The 20,659-nt window shown below is 37.4% G+C and overlaps 2 protein-coding genes and 2 pseudogenes across 5 annotated transcripts; 1 reads left to right on the top strand and 3 right to left on the bottom strand.

Moving 5' to 3' along the window:
• Nucleotides 1-36: 36 nt before the first annotated feature.
• On the top strand, nt 37-10,255 carry LOC104735587 (uncharacterized). Of its 4 annotated transcripts, none has more exons than XM_010455403.3 (18): nt 37-266; nt 361-498; nt 785-903; nt 1,218-1,263; nt 1,471-1,543; nt 1,629-1,686; nt 1,815-1,910; nt 2,093-2,210; nt 2,279-2,545; nt 2,626-2,727; nt 2,953-3,310; nt 3,400-3,513; nt 3,693-4,324; nt 4,458-4,654; nt 4,982-5,204; nt 5,367-5,486; nt 5,986-6,762; nt 7,033-10,255. In XM_010455403.3, the coding sequence occupies exons 2-18, from the start codon at nt 403-405 to the stop codon at nt 10,096-10,098; spliced, it is 6,462 nt and encodes a 2,153-aa protein (XP_010453705.1). In that variant the 5' UTR covers nt 37-266; nt 361-402; the 3' UTR covers nt 10,099-10,255. The 4 variants fall into 4 exon arrangements, with proteins under 4 accessions (XP_010453705.1, XP_010453706.1, XP_019090473.1 ...); XM_010455404.3 differs by having other exon boundaries at nt 59-247; XM_019234928.2 differs by having other exon boundaries at nt 81-266; nt 1,471-1,547.
• A 1,203-nt stretch (nt 10,256-11,458) lies between these two features.
• Nucleotides 11,459-12,684, bottom strand: LOC109128335 (putative F-box protein At5g15660 pseudogene; annotated as a pseudogene).
• Nucleotides 12,685-13,386: 702 nt separating this feature from the next.
• Nucleotides 13,387-14,584, bottom strand: LOC104738004 (F-box protein At4g11590 pseudogene; annotated as a pseudogene).
• A 1,384-nt stretch (nt 14,585-15,968) lies between these two features.
• LOC104738003 (UDP-arabinopyranose mutase 2-like) lies at nt 15,969-18,187 on the bottom strand. Its single transcript, XM_087480385.1, has 4 exons — nt 17,611-18,187; nt 16,948-17,198; nt 16,688-16,856; nt 15,969-16,581 (listed from the first exon to the last, which is right to left on the bottom strand). The coding sequence occupies exons 1-4, from the start codon at nt 17,950-17,952 to the stop codon at nt 16,255-16,257; spliced, it is 1,089 nt and encodes a 362-aa protein (XP_087336511.1). The 5' UTR covers nt 17,953-18,187; the 3' UTR covers nt 15,969-16,254.
• Between the last annotated feature and the right edge of the window lie 2,472 nt (nt 18,188-20,659).

Here is a 20,659-nt window from a genome sequence, read left to right as displayed (position 1 = left end):
TGTATTTATTTAATTTTTGTTTGGTTATAAATATATATAGCATCTACATTAAATTGTTGTTCGAAGAGAAAATGAATTTTATTAAACATCATCTATAACAGTAAAACAGTTTCAGAAAAAGAAAAGAAAAAAAAAACAAATAAGAAATAAGAGGAACGAGGAAGCTCGTCGTCGATCAAAGAAATTTCTAAGCGAATCTTTTGGCCGGATCGACGAAGTAAACCCTAGAATGGTTTCGTGATTCGTGGTGTGCTCTTCTTCTTTTGGTATTTTCTCATTTTGATTCTGGGTAATTTCACGAGATTCAGTCTCTTATTCTGTTCGATTCGGCTCTCTAATTTTGTTGAAATTTTTAATCAGGGGGACAGTTTCGCATTTGGGGATCTATTCTCGTTGAACGTGATGAAGTCCGGGAGTGCGGCGAAATTGATTGTAGAGGCGCTTCTTCAGCGTTTCCTGCCACTCGCAAGACGACGAATCGAGACAGCTCAGGCTCAGGTTCGTCTCCTTTTTCAATAACCAACACCTTGAATCCCATATGTTGCCAGGTCGTCGTTTATTTTTTTCAGTGCGTTAAAGAGTTTGTATCTGCATATTGGGTAGTTTCATTCTCTATAGTTGAAGCTTAGTTTTGAGTAGGGGTTTTATGGAAGTAGTTGAATTGAATTGGGTGTAAAGAGCATGTTGCTGTTCTGACTGCAACTTACATACCAGTATACTTGTTATTTTGTACAAGTTACACTAGTCTTTGGTAGTGATGTGGTTCTTGGTGTGATCTTTGCAGGATGGACAGTACCTTCGTCCATCAGATCCTGCTTATGAGCAGGTGCTGGATTCCCTGGCTATGATTGCGCGTCATACACCTGTTCCTCTTTTAGAAGCTCTACTTAGATGGAGGGAAAGGTCGGTTAATTTTTATGCTCTCCCTTTTTAACAATCTGATGGTATCTGACTCTTGTCAATATAAAATACGTCTGAAAGATCTGTCTCGCATTGTTTCTGCACCTTGCATTATTTTAGCTTTGAGTCATTGATCTTCTATGTTCCAGTGTTGCTTTTGGAATCTTTTGGTGCATTTTCATAATTCTTATGTGGACATCACTTTTTCTTTATATAGGTGAAGTTATTGACTAGATGTTATCTACGATTGGGAGAAGCCAGTTCTCTACATCATTACTGATATTGTGTTTGTTTGTGGATTTATATGTGCCTTGCAGTGAATCACCTAAAGGTGCAAATGATGCATCAACTTTCCAGAGGAAGGTATTGTCTTTTGACTCTTCAGAGGAACAAGTCCTTGGGTTTTTATTTACTATGTTTACTACATCTAACTAACCAGACTGTTATACTCTTACTTCTCTGTTTTTAGTAGTCTTACCTTTAAGAACACTAATATTAATGGCTTATTTTATCAATTCTCGAAATTGGTTTTCATTTTTCTAATATATGATTTCACATTACTGGAATCAGTTGGCTGTTGAGTGCATCTTCTGCTCAGCTTGTATTCGCTTTGTGGAGTGTTGCCCGCAGGAAGGGCTCACCGGTTTGTTAGTCTCTCTACTTAGTTTCCTTCCAACAAATTGTGTTCACTGCCTTGCTAAAATAAGAACGTTTTTCGTGAATTGCAGAGAAGCTGTGGTCTGGACTTGAGAACTTTGTTTTTGATTGGCTAATCAACGCTGACAGGTAGTGATCTCTGAATCTGGGGAAGTTAAATTTTATATGATTCACTAAACAGTATGCTTTTATTGGCATGTCTTTTTCGAGTTGTAGAGAACTAAATTGCTTAAGTTCTGGGTGCTCTTCCATCACAGGGTTGTTAGCCAAGTGGAATACCCATCGCTGGTCGATTTGAGGGGTCTCCTTCTTGACTTGGTTGCTCAACTCCTAGGTGCACTATCCCGTATTAGGTAATTCATCTTTAATGGTTCGTTGTCATCAATCCCCAAAGCATGCTAAAGTATAAATAAATAAAAATGTGGACTTACATTCACTAGTTTAGTTGGCAGAAAAGAACTTGTAAAAGTGATGATCTAATTTGAGCTGCAACCTTAACCACTCTAATCCATTTACTATTTTAATTTTTCAACAGATTTAGCTCTGTCACGGAGCGGTTTTTCATGGAACTCAATACTCGCCGGATTGATACAAGTGTTGCAAGAAGTGAAACTCTCAGCATCATTAATGGGATGCGATACTTGAAACTTGGGGTATGTCTCGGATATCTTAGAAAATACAGGCTTCAGACAGTGAACATGACATTATGTTTTATTACCAGGTTAAGAGTGAGGGTGGGCTGAATGCGTCTGCCTCTTTTGTAGCAAAAGCAAACCCTCTTATCCGTGATATACACAAACGTAAAAGTGAGCTTTATCACGCACTTTGCAATATGCTTTCTAACATTCTGGCACCACTTTCCGATGGTGGCAAAAGCCAGTGGCCTCCTTCAGTTGCAGAGCCTGCACTGACACTCTGGTATGAGGCTGTTGGACGCATTAGAGTGCAGCTAATCCAGTGGATGGATAAACAGAGTAAACATCTTGGTGTACGTCAATCTGATTTAATATCACTTTCGCATGTCTTCCTTGTAATTTCAGTCCTTGACATGTATAACTGTGTGAATAGGTTGGCTATCCACTTGTGAGTCTTCTTCTCTGTCTCGGTGACCCGCTTATATTTCATCATAATTTAAGCTCTCACATGGAACAACTGTATAAGCTTCTGAGAGTAAGTTTGTGCGTATTCAAATTTTTTTGATTTAAGTAAGAATGCATAGAAGTAATCGTCACGTTCCACACCCTGATGTGCTGTTGCAACTACAGCTGCTTCATTTTTTTTTTAGTATGTTAAGCACCTGTGATTAGATTGTTCTTTTTAAGCCTATTCTCGGTAATTAATATCTATATATTTATTGGTTTCACTCATATGGAGCATTCTGCGTCTTATATGCAGGATAAGAACCATCGCTACATGGCTCTTGACTGTCTTCACCGGGTGTTGAGGTTTTACTTGAGTGTCTATGCTTCCTCCCAGCCACCAAATCGTATATGGGATTACTTGGATAGTGTGACATCACAATTGCTAACAGTTCTGAGAAAAGGAATGCTCACTCAGGATGTCCAACAAGATAAACTCGTTGAGTTCTGTGTGACCATAGCTGAGCATAACCTTGACTTCGCTATGAATCACATGTTACTAGAACTGTTGAAGCAAGATAGTCCAAGCGAAGCAAAAATTATTGGTCTTCGTGCTTTACTTGCCCTTGTTATGTCACCTTCAAGCCAGTATGTTGGGTTGGAGATATTTAAGGGTAACCTGTTAACCTGAATTAGGTCATTAGTAGGTCTCAGTAAGCTTTTACTTTCACTCGCTTAACTTTTCATAGTGTTCACTTAATAGGTCATGGAATTGGCCATTACATACCAAAGGTGAAAGCAGCAATTGAGTCAATTTTAAGATCCTGTCACAGGACCTATAGTCAAGCTCTTTTAACATCATCGAGGACTACGATAGGTAATTTTAGTTCTACACGAAAAGCTTAGTCTGATTTGCATTGTTTTGTGAGGAGGTTAAACAATCTCTGTATGTTTTGTGTATTTTATTGTGATACTGTTTCTGATTTTCGACATAGGATCCCCTGGCTAATACTTTCTCCTGAAAACATTCTTAGCTAACCTTCATGTTATATGCAGATGCTGTGAATAAAGAAAAGTCTCAAGGTTCTCTCTTCCAGTCAGTGCTGAAGTGCATACCTTATCTGATTGAGGAAGTTGGCCGGAGTGATAAGATCACGGAAATAATACCTCAGCATGGTATAAGTATTGATCCTGGAGTTCGAGTGGAAGCAGTGCAAGTTCTGAACCGGATTGTTAGATACCTTCCTCATCGCCGTTTTGCAGTCATGAGAGGGATGGCAAACTTCATTTTAAAGCTTCCTGATGAGTTCCCACTCCTCATTCAAGCATCACTAGGACGCCTTTTGGAACTCATGCGTTTCTGGAGGGCTTGTTTAGTAGATGATAGACAAGATACTGATGCTGAAGAAGAAAAGAAAACAGCAAAGGGAAGTGATCGATTCAAGAAATTATCTTTTCATCAAGCAGCAGATGCAATTGAGTTTCGTGCTGCCGACATTGATGCTGTTGGGCTAATTTTTCTTAGTTCAGTCGACAGCCAGATTCGGCACACTGCCCTAGAATTATTGCGATGTGTACGTGCATTGAGAAATGATATTCGGGATCTCATGATTCAAGAGCACCCAGACCATATTATGAAATTTGAAGCTGAACCCATATACATGATCGATGTCTTGGAAGAACATGGGGTAAGTACCTTCTGTGTATATTTCACTGTTTCAGAGGCTCTTACATTTATAGCGTTTTGGTTGGTAATGGTTTAGAACCATCTGCTTAATAGAAATTTTAAGATTTGGATCCTCTTTTTCTTTCACATGATAGGATGACATTGTTCAAAGTTGCTATTGGGATTCTGCCCGTCCCTTTGATTTAAGACGAGATTCCGATGCCATTCCCTCTGATGTGACTCTTCAATCCATAATCTTTGAGAGCCTTGATAAAAACAAATGGGGTCGATGTCTCAGCGAGCTTGTTAAATATGCTGCTGAGCTCTGCCCACGCTCTGTTCAAGAAGCCAAGTAAGTGTATTTCTTAGCTGTATTATCTTTCATGTGTTTGCTCCAAGTATATTTTCCTAACTACATCATCCGTGTATGTTTTCTTGAGTCTTCTCTGACCGTCAACACTGTCCTACCTGTCGATAAGGATTAGAAAAGTAGGCTTTATGGATCAACAACTCGTTTAACGTGCAGATAGAATTTTAAAATCTAATTTTAAAATCTAATTATATAGCATATTAGCATTAGTGCTTTTCGAACAGAAAAAGTTTGTTTCATTTTATTGCCATACCTCTTTTGTTATTCTTAATGACATAAAGGAAACTGAAGTCCCCTTTTCATTTCCAGGACTGAAATTATGCATCGCCTTGCCCATATTACACCTGTTGAGTTAGGTGGAAAGGCAAGCCAGTCACAAGATACAGATAACAAACTGGATCAGTGGCTTCTGTATGCTATGTTTGTGTGTTCGTGTCCACCTGATGGCAAAGATGCGGGTAGCATTGCATCAACCAGAGACATGTACCACCTTATTTTCCCTTATCTTAGATTTGGGTCAGAAACCCACAATGTAAGTTTTTTTTTTTGCGTGTGTTTGCATTGTAGTATGAAGTTGGTAGTTTCGTCAGCATTTTAAACATAATGGTCTTGTTAGGTTAATGTAGTTTGGGTTTAATCTTTTCTCCTAGATAAGTATTTAAACAATATTTACTTTATACTTCCTCGCATGTAGCATGCTGCAACTATGGCTCTCGGGCGCTCGCATTTGGAAGCATGTGAAATTATGTTTAGCGAGCTTGCATCTTTCATGGAAGAGATTTCATCCGAGACAGAGACGAAGCCGAAGTGGAAGGTACATACTTGAGCTAGTTGTAAAACCATGTAGAGTACTTTCTTTCAAATTTATACTTGGAAGTCCTACACCATTCACTATGCAACTGCCGGACTGCCTAGATTTACGGTGGTACTATTTATCACTTTAGAAAGATGAGAAAACTTCCTTTTCAATTCACAAAAAAGTAGCTAAGCAAAAGAATTAAAAAAACGTGAGAACAAGTAAGAAATCTCATGAATGGAAAAGTACTAGAAATTACTGCCATTATTTGTACCCTCTATCTGGTTTATTGAGCTTCATTTTGAATCGTTAGAGTTGAGGGGACGAAAGTATCCAGTATTTTCTCACGTAAGGGCTGCTACGGATGTCAAATTACTAACCAAATTCTGCCGATTTCTCCTTGAATAAGAAATTAATGACCGTTTGGACTTTACCATATTGTTACATTGATTTTCAGCTGGATGATTAATATTGAGACTTGACACTAAAAGGATGTGTTCCTATGATATGAATGCAGATCCAAAAAGGAGGTCGAAGAGAGGACCTCCGTGTTCATGTTTCCAATATATATCGAACAGTGTCTGAGAATGTCTGGCCTGGAATGCTTGCTCGTAAACCAGTTTTTCGCCTCCATTATCTGCGATTCATTGAAGATTCGACAAGACAGATATCATTGGCACCTCATGAAAGCTTTCAGGACATGCAGCCTCTGCGCTATGCACTTGCGTCTGTTTTAAGATTCCTTGCCCCTGAATTTGTTGAATCAAAGTCAGAGAAATTTGATGTTAGAAGTAGGAAACGTCTATTCGATCTGCTTCTTTCCTGGTCTGATGATACAGGAAGTACATGGGGACAGGATGGTGTTAGTGATTATCGCCGTGAAGTAGAGCGCTATAAGACCTCGCAGCATAACCGGTCAAAAGATTCTGTAGACAAGATTTCTTTTGACAAGGAACTGAATGAGCAAATTGAAGCCATCCAGTGGGCCTCACTGAATGCAATGGCTTCCCTTCTATATGGACCGTGTTTTGATGACAATGCGAGAAAAATGAGTGGCCGTGTGATATCTTGGATAAATAGTTTGTTCATTGAGCCTGCTCCCAGGGTCCCTTTTGGTTACTCGCCTGCTGATCCAAGAACTCCATCTTACTCCAAATACACGGGAGACGGTGGACGAGGGACAACAGGCCGTGATAGGCATAGAGGTGGTCATCAACGTGTTGCGTTGGCAAAATTGGCTCTGAAGAATCTTCTACTTACAAATTTGGATCTCTTTCCTGCCTGCATTGATCAGGTAAAATTCTCTCTGACTGAACGCATGAAAGTTTTGTTTAATTATACTGTCATCGTAGTAATTACTAGATCAAATGTTAGATATATCTTGACCAACAGCTTATCCATGCAATGATGGTTTCCATATCAGATATTAATTTTATTATCTCCGGTTAAAGGTCTGAATCTCTTGATAAGCTTTCTTCAGTTCTATGCTGTGCTCATCTGTGCGACGTCGTCCTTAATAGACTCTTCTAAACTGTATGACCTAATTCATCTGTGCTTTTCCCAGTGTTACTACTCTGATGCGGCTATAGCTGATGGGTACTTCAGTGTGTTGGCTGAGGTTTACATGCGACAAGAAATACCTAAATGTGAAATCCAGAGGCTCTTGAGTCTAATTCTCTACAAGGTAGTGGATCCATCTAGACAAATTCGCGATGATGCTCTTCAAATGCTTGAGACACTTTCTATGCGTGAGTGGGCTGAGGATGGTATAGAAGGATCCGGAGGCTATAGAGCAGCAGTTGTAGGTAATCTTCCGGATTCATATCAACAGTTCCAGTACAAGCTCTCCTGCAAACTCGCCAAGGATCATCCCGAGTTAAGCCAGCTGCTTTGTGAAGAAATTATGCAGCGTCAGCTTGATGCTGTTGATATAATTGCTCAGCACCAGGTCTTGACCTGTATGGCTCCATGGATTGAGAACCTTAATTTCTGGAAACTCAAGGATTCGGGTTGGAGTGAAAGATTACTAAAAAGTCTTTACTATGTCACATGGCGACATGGGGATCAATTCCCTGATGAAATTGAAAAACTTTGGAGTACCATTGCTAGTAAGCCCAGAAACATCAGCCCTGTATTGGATTTCTTGATCACAAAGGGCATTGAGGACTGTGATTCAAATGCATCTGCTGAAATAACTGGTGCATTTGCTACATATTTTTCTGTTGCTAAACGTGTAAGTTTGTACCTCGCACGGATATGTCCTCAGCGTACTATTGATCACCTGGTTTACCAACTGTCCCAGCGAATGCTGGAAGACAGTATCGAACCCATTGGTTATAGTGCAAACCGGGGTGATTCCAATGGTAACTTTGTGCTGGAGTTCTCTCAGGGACCTGCCACAGCACCTCAAGTTGCTTCAGTTGCAGACAACCAACCGCATATGTCACCACTTCTTGTCCGAGGTTCCCTTGATGGCCCCCTGAGGAATACAAGTGGAAGCCTAAGCTGGAGAACAGCAGGCATGACTGGGCGAAGTGCTTCTGGGCCTTTAAGTCCAATGCCTCCTGAGTTGAATATTGTTCCTGTAGCTACTGGTCGTTCTGGTCAGCTCCTGCCATCGTTGGTGAATGCATCAGGACCTTTAATGGGAGTTCGTAGCTCTACAGGAAGTTTGAGGAGTCGCCATGTCTCACGTGATAGTGGAGATTACCTCATTGATACACCAAATTCTGGAGAAGATGTGTTGCATTCTGGGATCGCAATGCATGGTGTCAATGCAAAGGAACTTCAATCAGCCTTGCAGGGACATCAACAACACTCACTCACTCATGCCGATATAGCTCTGATTCTTCTTGCAGAAATCGCATATGAGAATGATGAAGATTTTAGGGAACATCTGCCTTTGCTCTTCCACGTCACTTTTGTTTCTATGGATAGCTCTGAAGACATTGTACTAGAGCATTGTCAACATTTGCTTGTGAATTTGTTGTACTCGCTAGCGGGTCGGCATCTGGAGCTATATGAGGTGGAAAACAGCGATGGAGAGAACAAACAACAGGTTGTGAGTTTAATTAAGTATGTTCAATCAAAACGAGGAAGCATGATGTGGGAGAATGAAGATCCAACAGTTGTGAGAACAGATCTTCCTAGTGCCGCTCTTTTGTCTGCACTTGTTCAGAGTATGGTTGATGCTATATTCTTCCAAGGAGATCTTCGAGAAACTTGGGGAACCGAAGCTCTCAAATGGGCTATGGAATGCACCTCAAGACATCTAGCATGTCGATCACACCAAATATACCGTGCTCTACGGCCAAGTGTGACAAGTGATGCATGTGTCTCCCTTCTACGCTGTCTTCATCGATGTCTTAGCAATCCCATTCCTCCAGTTTTGGGTTTTATTATGGAAATCCTTCTGACGCTACAGGTCATGGTAGAGAACATGGAGCCAGAGAAAGTCATACTCTACCCACAGCTCTTCTGGGGCTGTGTGGCCATGATGCACACAGACTTCGTCCATGTCTATTGCCAGGTGCTTGAGCTCTTTTCCCGTATTATTGACCGTCTATCATTTCGTGACAAAACAACTGAAAATGTGCTCCTGTCGAGTATGCCTCGGGATGAATTCAACACTAATGATTTGGGGGAATTCCAAAGGACAGAATCTAGAGGGTACGAGATGCCGCCGTCAAGTGGAACTCTTCCAAAGTTCGAAGGTGTACAACCTCTTGTTCTCAAAGGACTGATGTCTACTGTTAGCCACGAGTTCTCCATTGAGGTCCTATCAAGGATTACAGTGCCTTCATGTGACTCTATATTTGGCGATGCTGAGACAAGACTCCTTATGCATATCACAGGTCTACTTCCTTGGCTTTGCTTGCAGCTGAGTCAAGACCAAGTCATGGTTTCTGCGTTACCACTCCAGCAGCAGTATCAAAAGGCATGTTCTGTGGCAACTAATATTGCCGTCTGGTGTCGGGCAAAATCACTCGATGAGTTGGCTACAGTTTTTGTCGCATATGCTCGTGGCGAAATTAAAAGAGTTGAAAATCTCCTTGCATGTGTCTCTCCTTTGCTCTGCAACAAATGGTTCCCGAAACACTCAGCTTTAGCTTTCGGTCACTTGTTAAGACTGCTTAAAAAAGGACCAGTGGATTACCAACGAGTCATATTGCTTATGCTCAAGGCATTGCTCCAACACACTCCCATGGATGCTTCGCAGAGTCCCCACATGTACACAATTGTTTCGCAGCTAGTCGAAAGCACTCTGTGTTGGGAGGCATTGAGTGTTCTCGAAGCCCTTCTTCAGAGCTGCAGCCCGGTACAAGGGGGTACTGGTGGATCCCACCCTCCGGATTCCTGTTACTCTGAAAACGGGACTGATGAGAAAACGCTTGTACCTCAGACTTCATTTAAAGCCCGGAGCGGACCTCTTCAGTACGCAATGATGGCTGCAACAATGTCCCAAGCTTTCCCTCTAGGTGCAGCTGCGGCAGAGTCAGGGATACCTCCGAGAGATGTGGCTTTGCAGAACACGAGGCTAATGTTGGGTCGGGTTCTTGATAATTGCGCTCTAGGAAGAAGAGATTATAGGAGACTGGTACCTTTTGTCACAACAATCGCAAACATGTAACTTTTGCAGTAAAGTTTTGCAATTTTTTTTTTGGTTATCTGTATGCTTTTCAGAAAGAAGCAATGTGTTCGTGTGTGAATAGTTTGGTGTTATAGCAACTAACTTGTATGTTCGCGGTTAGTAGATTCCAGTGTATTCAAGACGTTTAAGCACGAAACTTTTATTTGTTACTTTTTATGATTGGGGTTTTTTTCTAGGAAACAAATTAAAGAACTCATAGGTAGTGAAGGGCCTGAAGCCAACCAAAATTGAAAATTGAAGCCAACACAAATTGAAGAACTCATATGATTGGGGTTTTGTTTACTAGAGTAGAAATTATAACTTAAACCGTCAATCATAATTAATAGGGTTTGTTTGCAAAATAGTACATTTTCAAAACTTAATTAGAATTTTAGTACATTCACTATTTATAATTGGAGAAATATATGGCTTTTACTATTTGTGTAATAGAAAAGATATGAGATAGATGAGAAAGTGGGATAGAGTGTAGTAGTGTAAAATTACAAAAAGTTAATTGCATAAAAGACATTCGTACATCACATTTAGTGTACAGAATTTATAAATATTTTTATTTTATTCATGTTTAACTTATTATATATCAGTTGTACGGAAAACAAGTATATTAACATATATATAAGTACATTAAATGAATTGTACGGGTTAAACTTGTGTATTATTATTCATTTGATCTGTACACATTATGATGTGTACAGACACATGTATACTTAATAAGATGTACAAACATTTGTATACTTAATAAGGTGTACGAATACAAAATTTATAAAAAATATTTAACATTATCAAATAAAATCATCACACAAAATGCATATCAAATTATAAAGAAAAAAACATAGTTTTTTTGAATCTGAAAAAAACATTCACTAAATAAATATATTGCATGGTATTTTAGTTATTAGACTAAAGGGATAATCTAATAAAGAAGTATATATATAATTTCAATGGCACAATTGTAAATAAAATGATTTGTACAGGATTAAAAAGTAATTCAAATAGTAGTAAATAGTGAAAATGTGTTTTGCTAATTTTAAATAGTTAATGTACTAATTCTCTAAATAAGTTTAAAAAATATACTAAAATTCCAATTTTCTCTAATATACTCTCTCCTACAAAAACCTACCACTTTCACATAGCTCGTGTGGTCGTGTACTCAGCTGCGGATTCTTCAAGCTTAGTCCTAGTCAAACTATTCATGTCGGGATTGTAACTTTACCAACAAAAAACTGAGTCAAACTTTGAGGAAAAAAATAAATAATAATGATAATAATTCATCGACGAGAGTAAAAAAAGAAAAATAAATTATGGGTATCAAAGCCCCTTTCAACTGATCTCTCCTAAACTCCTACAGCAACCTAACACTGTCAACGTAATCCGAAAAAACATATGCTTTTCTACGATGCAACTTAACCTTATAGCGTGCGGATACTTGAATATGAATCTTTCTACAACTTTTCTTCTTGGGATTGTAATGGAAGATATAAAACGCCTCACTATAGTGCGTTGGTGCTAAAATAATCTCACCCGTATGAGTAGCGCCTCTCACGTATAAATTGTCCAATAATCTCTTCCAATTGGAAGGTTCAATACTGAAAGTTATCTTCTTAAACCATTCATGTTTTCCACCTTCCTGATTCATAACCCACACATTATATGTATAGAATGAAGTATGAGTGGATATGGCTACTTTCCCCTCGTAGTTTATCAAAAAGAGATTAGATATACTTGAAGTTTTAATCTCTTCAGGTAAACTAGTTAAAAGATCCAAACTGTCACCAGGCCTCAGAGCAAACCTCGTTAATCTCATATGCGACATTTGTGCCCCTGTTCTAGCAACATAATATACAACACCATTTATGCACACACCGTTAGTGCAAGGACGGCGAGGAATGCTACAGTTTATCATATGCCATGATTTCTTTACATCAGCTGATGACTCAGCTCCCAATGTAAACGTCAACACTTGATGTTCCGACGATGGTTCTTCATGATGACGATCATACATTTTTTCTGTCATGCACACAACTTTGAATTCATCACTAACAGGGTCATACCCGAAGAAACTTTTTACCAGCTTTCTCATTGTTCTGGCACGTGGTAAAGTTATGGATCTACCAGTGATAGGGTTAAATACGATTTGCTCTTGACCATATCCAACGCTTATCAGTCCATTAACATGATGATAATTGCACTCCATGTGCTGATCATAATTGACTGGACAGGTCAGACGTGAAATAAAAGACTTTGGCGATGATGATGACGGCCACTTGAAGAAGCACAAATTTCCCGTCGCCCCTCCGGATCCGTGTGAATCGAGGTCAGCAGCTATTAGGGTACGAGGTTGCCACGACGATCCACGCGGGTAAGATCTGATGAAATCTGGACTGCGTATAATTGTTGCCCATAACTTGGATACTGTGAGAAACCTAGCCAGAGATTTCGAGGGCAATCTCCCAAAAATCTCGATCACTAGGTCATGAGGGAGCTCGTCAAAGTTGGCTCTTTCTTCCGACGCGTTTGTACGATGTTTTTGTGCACGATTTTGGTCTTTTTGCTGTATCTTCTTCTCATGATCGATCGCTTCTGTTTTTGAAACCCTAGATTTTTTCTGTCTATCCTTTGCTTTGCTCTGTTATTTCAGTTGCGTAGTAAAACTATATAAATTAATATGGGATACTAGGTTTACCTACCCGGCTGGCTGATAAAATATGGATCTTACGTAACCGGCCTGGTCCGGTCTTCAGGGATATGCACCCTTTATTTGCACAAATTGGGTAAACCAGGAGTGTAAAGACGTTTGTTAATTAATGTTTTGGTTGATTGAAAATACGTTACACTGATTTGATGCTAAAAGAAAAGAAAAGCCGACTTGAGAATCTAATTTGAACCAATTTCTTGATAAAAATCTCATCATCACGAGATGGTAATTATTTGGTAATTTATATATAGTCACATCTATATAATCAGAAAAGATTTAAGAAGAGCAATATTATATTGAACAAAATTTCATAACACAAGTTTTTGGTTAAATAAATCAGATACTTTCATGTAAAAAAAAAAAAAAAAAACCACTAATATCATAAATGATAAATGATTCATTCACATAAAGAACCTCTAAAACAGATAATTCATATAATTGTGAAAATCAGAGACAGCAAGCAAAGAAATCCAACTGGTTGATGAATTCAAGAAATAAAGTGACAAAAATTTCCAAAAAAACAAGTCTATCAATGCAAACATTTCAAGTATGAAAGGTATCATTAAACATGACACTCATGTCTCTCCTACAGCAAACCTAAGACTCTCTACGTAATCCGAAAATACTAATGCTCTTGTACCACGACGCTTGAACTCATAGTCTTCATATACTTCAACCTTAGTGCTTCTAAAACTATCCGTGTCGGGATTGTAATGGATAACATTAAATTCATCAGAATAGTACCGTGGTGCCAAAATGAACTCTCCCGTCTGAGTAGTGCCTCTGATGTGTAAACGATCCAACTGTGGTAAACTCTTCCAAGGCTCGATACTGAAGCTTATCTTCAACCATCCATGTTCTTTGGCATGTTGGTCCATAACCCACACGTCAAATTTATATGCTGAAAACTTCATGGGAAAGGCTACTTTACCCTCGTAGCTTATTAATGTAGAAGAAACATCCACACGTATAGGGTTGATGGCTGCGGATAAACTAGTAAAAAGATCCAACTGCTCAGACCCCAAATCGAATCTCATTAAGCTCAGTTGAAATTCAGCGCCAGTTTTAGCAATATAATACAAAACACCATCTATGCACACACTGTTAGACAGAGGTGTATGTGGAATTCTATACGTGATCTTACTCCATGCTTCCTTTTTAGCTCCCAGCGTGAATACTTGATGCTGATGAGATGATTGTTTTAAATCATGGAGGCCAGGGCGTTGAGTTTTTTCCTTCATGCAAAGTACCAATACTTTGTATTTATCATTAACTGGATCGTACCCGAAAAAACTTTTGGCCACCATACTGCTGGTTTTGAGTCTTTTGACTATAGGTAAAGTTTTGGATTTACCTGCGCTAGGGTTTGTTATGGTTTTCTCTAGACCATAACCAAGGCTTATCAAGCCATTAACATAATGAGAATGGTACTCGACTAACACGTGATAGTGAAGACGTCGAAGAGGAAGACGGAGAGAAGAAGTACCAATCTTGACATTCCCTTTTTCTATCTAAATCAACGAAAACCACTAAGAGACGAGGCTGCGTCGAAGACCTAAACGGGTAAGACGTCATGAAATCTCGACTGCGGATCATTTTTTCCCATGACTTGGATAGTCGGAGAAACCTAGCTACGGATTTCGAAGGCAATCTCCTGAATATCTCGATAGCTATGTCCAAAGGAACAACATCTTCGTTACCTTTTTTTGAGGTTGCAAGAGCTTGTGAATCCTTCTCCGCTTTCAACTTCTTGGTTTGACTTCTCGTTATCATGGTGACTTCTCGTTACTCTCCTCCTAGTCTTGCTCCTTTTTAAGTTTTAAGTAACTTGTGTAGAAATAGAGAGAGGTCGGTTCAAAATGGCAACAGGCCTGTAGTATGTTTAATGGGCTTGCCTATCAACCAGAATATGAAATTGGATCTTGCGCAACCGGTTCTAGGGATCTTCCAAAAGTATATTCAGATTCCGGTTTATTATTTGAAGTAGATATTTATAATTTATGAAGCTACGATATCTTCCGCTAGGTTTTACCCTGTGGTACATCACAGATCTATTATTTTGTTGATATGATATTGTAATGGTTTAGTGGTGCTTGTAGTCGATGGTAAATTGCATCTATATATATACTGTTAACGGTTGTAAGTAGGTTTTGTAGAAACTCTTGATCCGCAAGTTGAGAATATATATTTTATAATTTGGTTAGTTATGATTTAGGAATGAATGATATGACATATTCTTATTTTGATTCTCAATCAGTATTATTGGATTAATACTGTACATTTAAAACTAATAAGAACTTACCAAATATGTAGTCGTTTATTAAACGCAAATTATATATTTTCTAAGATGTATTATTTTGAATTAGTTGCTATATTATAGGGATGTGATTACAGAATTTGTGTTATCAATTCTTTTTGTCAAACTCAGTCTTAAAAATTTGGCATGCAAATTAGATCTTTCCTAAGATACAGTGGACATTAATTGGCATTAATTAGATGTAAATAAGTACGCTATTGATTAAAAACTGGCCCAAAATATTTGGTAATCTTAAGGAGGATCCGGGTAACTGAATCAGTTATAATTTAGTTAAAAATCTGACCCGAAGTTGACAAAAAGCCAAAAAGTGATGACACCCTATTGTACTCCAAAAATGTATTTCGAGCTCTATATGTGGATATACTTGTTTGGTTATAAATATCCTAAGACAATTTTTAAAATATATATCCATTTATAAAAATTCAAATCACATCGTATGCTGAAAAAAAATCTAAAATTTTATTAACTTTAAGTATTAAATAGTAATTAAAATAATTAAATATAACACTAAATAAAAGTGCAAGGAGAATTATATTTTAATCTAACATATTGATTTAAATTAGGTAGATAGTTTTTAGGAAATTAATATTATCAAATAAAGAAATGATTTTGTTTGGTTGTAAGGATTGTAGAAAATTTAGTTGAAACTTATTTGGATACAAAGATAATACAAGATACACAAAAATATACTTTAAAAATATTAAGATAGATTGTTAGTACCAACATATTGTGAAAGTCTCTTGAGCTCTTTTGAAAAAGCACTCTCAAAAGCAATGGCCTTTTTTGGTCTATAAACAATTACTTAAAGTTCAAATTTAACGAAATACCTATGATAATGGATTTTGCAAACACCTGCGAAAGGCTTTTTTATTAATAAAACAAAAGGAAAAACTCAGAAAATAGTACTACAAATTCACCATTGCTTATAAATAAACCGGTGACAATTTAAAACCAAATGCAAAAACCATAGTCGGACAATGAGAAGGGTACTGATGATAACAACTACTCAAAAGTGTAAAGAGTAAAAACAAGAAAGGTTCATAAAAATCCGAAATTTAAAAGTAAAGATAATTTGAGCTAAAAATAACCAAAACTGTGGTGGTTTTTTCTTTTTGGCTCATACTGCTCAAGCTTTGGCAGTGGCTGCTGTAGCTGGTGGGTTAAGCTCATCCCAAGCTTCAATCCATGTAACCATGGCGTCTGCAAGCTTGTCAAAGTAGGGGTCTAAGGAGCTCAACTTCTCCTTGACCATCTTTGAGAGCTCAATGTAGCATTGCTGAACAGTTACTACTTCTTTCGATAGCTTTACGTTCTGGAAGAAGGGAATGATCTCCTCCTGCCAGAAGATTCCTTTGTATTCCTTCTTCAAGTTCACGAAAAGGTTGCTCGCTTTGCTGTGGTAGATGTATGGCAAACCGGTCTTCACTCCCAAACTCAAATGGTCACAGATCACCTAAAAAAATATTCATCCCAAACAAGCTAAGTACAGAGTATGTGCTTCATGTTATTCATACCCATAAAATTTCGATTGTTCCACTCAAATCATTAGAAGAAATTACCTTGATGCACCAACCAGCCCACATATCGTCGTAACGACCAATAGGCTGACCATCACCCATGAGACCAAAGTACATAGCTGGGCCAATCAAATCACGGTCGAAAGCCAAATTCATACCGCACATTGGGAAAAGTGTTCCCTTTGGGATGGTCATGACAGCATCCACATACCTGAAACATATCAAAATAGTTAGCAAAGACAGACATTCGAAAGGTTTCTGACAAAACTCATATAAAACAGGATCAACTGTTATCAAATCACCTGGTGTTCCTCTCCTTAGGCTTGACGAGTTGGGTAGGGGCATCGTAATCAGGGATGTTGAGCCAGAGACCATGGGAAACAGCAGTGGAAACACCTTCACGTAGACTGAAAGGGTATCCACGGACGAAATCAGCACCTTCACGGTAAGGATCATACAAGGTGTTGAAGAAAAAGGGAGACGATGGGCAGAGAAGGTTCTTGATATGTTGCTCAAGAGCGTTCACAGCTTTCCCAGATGGATCCTTAGCAACCTATATATAACATTAAAGAAAACATATAAATTAAAAACTAAACACAGGCGTAATCAAGACTCATCCTTTGATATGACCCACAAATCTCAAAAAAGGTAAAAAAAAAAAAAAAAAAAAGAATAAGCAATGAACAATGACGTCCAACCATATCGTAAAGGTAGCTATAATGACTTAGAGATATCAGCTCAACAACAAAGTCGTCAACACTAGAGATCGAAACTCACCAACCAGATCTGGAACAAAAACATTGAATTGCCTATTCGAACAATAAGATCCGTCAAATTCAGTGACTCAGTTACTTAATTCTCTAATCAAATCTACAAAATTTAAAGCAACGACCAAAAAAAAAAAAAAAAAAAAAGCAGATCTGGAACCAATATTGACAAAAAACTCAAAATTAGGAGTAACTTACGAAGCAATCGTCATCAATGGTGAAGATATACTTCTTCTTAGACATCATGTAGCCAAAGCAGCGACAAGCAGAATCCTTAAAGGAGATACAAGAAGCTTTAGGTCCAAGGATACGGTTGATGTCGTTCCTGTTGTAAAGCTCGTAGTCGTAACCTTCAGGAACATGGATCTTCTTCGTCGGATCTCCATCCTGGACGATGATGAGATGGTAAGGCTGAAGGAAAGGTCTCCACATCTCGAGGAAATCGAGGTTTCTGATAGTCGGAATCACGATATCGAGCTCATCTTTCAACAACGCTGTCTGGTTCACAGGGATTCCAACGGTGTTCGCCGGCTCAACCATGGTTTCAAGGGGATGAGATGAGATCGGATCGCGTCGGTGAGAGTGTATTGTTTTGAAATAGAGAAGAAACAAGTCGCTTTGATTTATACAGATCTGGCACGTGTCTTACTGGACGGCACGTGACGGAGTTGACACGCGTTCGTTGGGGACTCGTCTTAAGTTTAAATCGGAAAAAGCTGAATGGTTTAGAAAGTGAATTTTTCTTATGGATCTGTGTCTTTGATGTCCCCCGTATAATTCGAGATTGTAAGACCATGATTACTGGGAGTAACTCTCTCAGATACTCTTATTAGAAAATAATAAAAGGAAGAGAGAGAAGGAAAAAAAGAAAGGAATCGTTTCTTTCCCAAGTCACTTGAGAATCGATTCTCAGAACAAGTGTGACATGTGTCACTTGTTAAGTGAAACAGCAATGAGGAAATAAATAAATAATAATAATTTATAAAAAAAATATTTTTTTTGGTTTTTTTGAGAAACGTTGAGTCGTTCTCGATTAATGATGCTCTAATAATCATCTTAATAATTATTATTCTATTAAATTTTTTTATCATAGATAAATTTACAACCAATTATGATTTTATGGAATATTTGTTTTAGAGTTAGTTTGATGCTACATGTTAATCCAAGGTCGACTAAAAAAATATAAAGGGTATTTGGGCCATATTTTGAATATATTAATACTAATTTCCATAAATTGGACCCAAAAGAAATTATTGTCTGTTTTGTTTCTTTTCGGATTGATTTGGATTTAATACACCTAATAAATAAATTAAATTAAACATTCAAATTGACAATTTTAAATTTATTTTGCTACCAAATTAATTAATTCATGTGACTTGCAGTAATATATATATATATATAGTCTACTTTATTTTTATGATATGTAACGTATGTGCTATTCAAATGACCGTATATCTTAAGAACGTACTTATAGTATTTACTATTTGTTGACTCATTGACTGGAATGTAAATACTACAATTAAGTGAGATTTTATTAGGTTACAAAACTTTCATTCATTCTTTTACAGCTTTGCCTTTAAAGAAAAACAGAAAGAGAAAAAAAAAAGTGATTTAAATGAAATAATAAATTGACCTCTTTTTCTGATTATAAACTGACAACTTAGTAAATGCATTGTTCTACACTTTGCTATGGAACGAAGAAATAGTGCACGTGATGTGGGGAGCTGTGGTAGTGTCTTAAATTCTTCAACATTTAACTTTTGTTTCAGTTAAAGTTTCATATGTTAAGTTTACATATCGTATTTTACAAGCTAAGGTAGCATGTACAGTAAATTATTTTATTTTATATATAAGGACTTAAATCATAAATCTTTATTATTCGCTTTAGATACGAATCATTCCATATATAATTCTTAAACAATCGATCTAAATATATTATTGAAAAAAAAAAAAAAAAACAGCTGATAAAATAAAATCTGACCCGTAATCCTTACGTCGTGGACCGTAAACCTTACGTCGTGGTCGTGGACCGCTCGTCGATGCACGTCGTCTATGATTATTGCATAAATCATGTAACTATCATATCGAGTACATGCACGTATAGGTGAGGTCGGTAGGTGATAGACATTTATCATTATTTTACAAATATGAAATAATGTCTAAAAGTCTCCCGGAAATAATTAAGAGCTCCATGTTTCAGTTATTATCAATAATCCACCATTATTATTATTTTTATTTTTAGCCGTGGAAAAAACAAATCACATATATGTAGGCGTTTCAAAGAATATTTAAAAAGTCTCCCAAAAATACTGAAGTTGTTATTATTCTATGGAGAAATAGATCTTAAAAAAAAATGTAAATATTTGAGTGCTTATCTTGAATTATCCCGTAAATATATGTGAATTATTTGTAGTTGTACTTGGCTAATTTTTGAATAACCATGAGCTAGGGGATCATGTCGTCAGTGGTTTGCTCGGGTTTGTCTTCTCACTATTAATTCTCAATTTATTATAATTTTTTCTGTTGTCCATTTAAATTCCTCTTATATTACAATCGGAAAAAAAAATATTACAGTTGAAATGTTTGTACATAGGAAATATCTTCTTTCAGGTTTGTTGCACATAATGACATAATCATCATTAGCTAAATTACTATTCTAACCTGTAGCGCGCACTACAAGAAAACATGGAATTACCGACTACAAAAACGGTCACAAACTATGTCGTAACGATTGATTGGCGACTGGCTTATGTAGTCGCTAAACATAGCATCCCTAAAACAATCAGTGGCTAAAGAGTCGTCAAGGAAGTACTAATTGGCGACTTATAATATTGGTTTTTTTTCCTCGCCAAACAGTTGTTACGACGTATGAAAGTAGACTGCATATCGTTACGACGTATGAAAGTAGACTGCATAAACAAAACAGAGAGAAAAAGTTAACATATATACTTAACAATGAAAAACATAATAGCTTATTAGAAAGAAGCAAATTACCTGAAGAAAGAGCAACTTAGTAGAAAGTAAAACTTGATGGCTTTTGATTAGACTTGTGCCCATCTACATGATTATTATTGGACTAATCATACTTTGTGTGAATAATATAGACTACTTTGTTTGAACATGAGTAGAATGGTTTAATACGTGTAGTGTGCGATTAGTTAACACCACTTACTCTGTTGTAGAAGCAAATCAACCAAAGATTAATAATCGTTTACTGGAAGAGACTATTGTGCATATCTTGTTTAGT

Source organism: Camelina sativa, chromosome 13 (genome assembly GCF_030686135.1).
Source record: "Camelina sativa cultivar CO46 ecotype springtype chromosome 13, ASM3068613v1".
Classification (NCBI taxonomy): Eukaryota; Viridiplantae; Streptophyta; class Magnoliopsida; order Brassicales; family Brassicaceae; genus Camelina; species Camelina sativa.
Note: the sequence above shows the minus strand (reverse complement) of the source record. Positions and strands in the feature narration are given on the sequence as shown.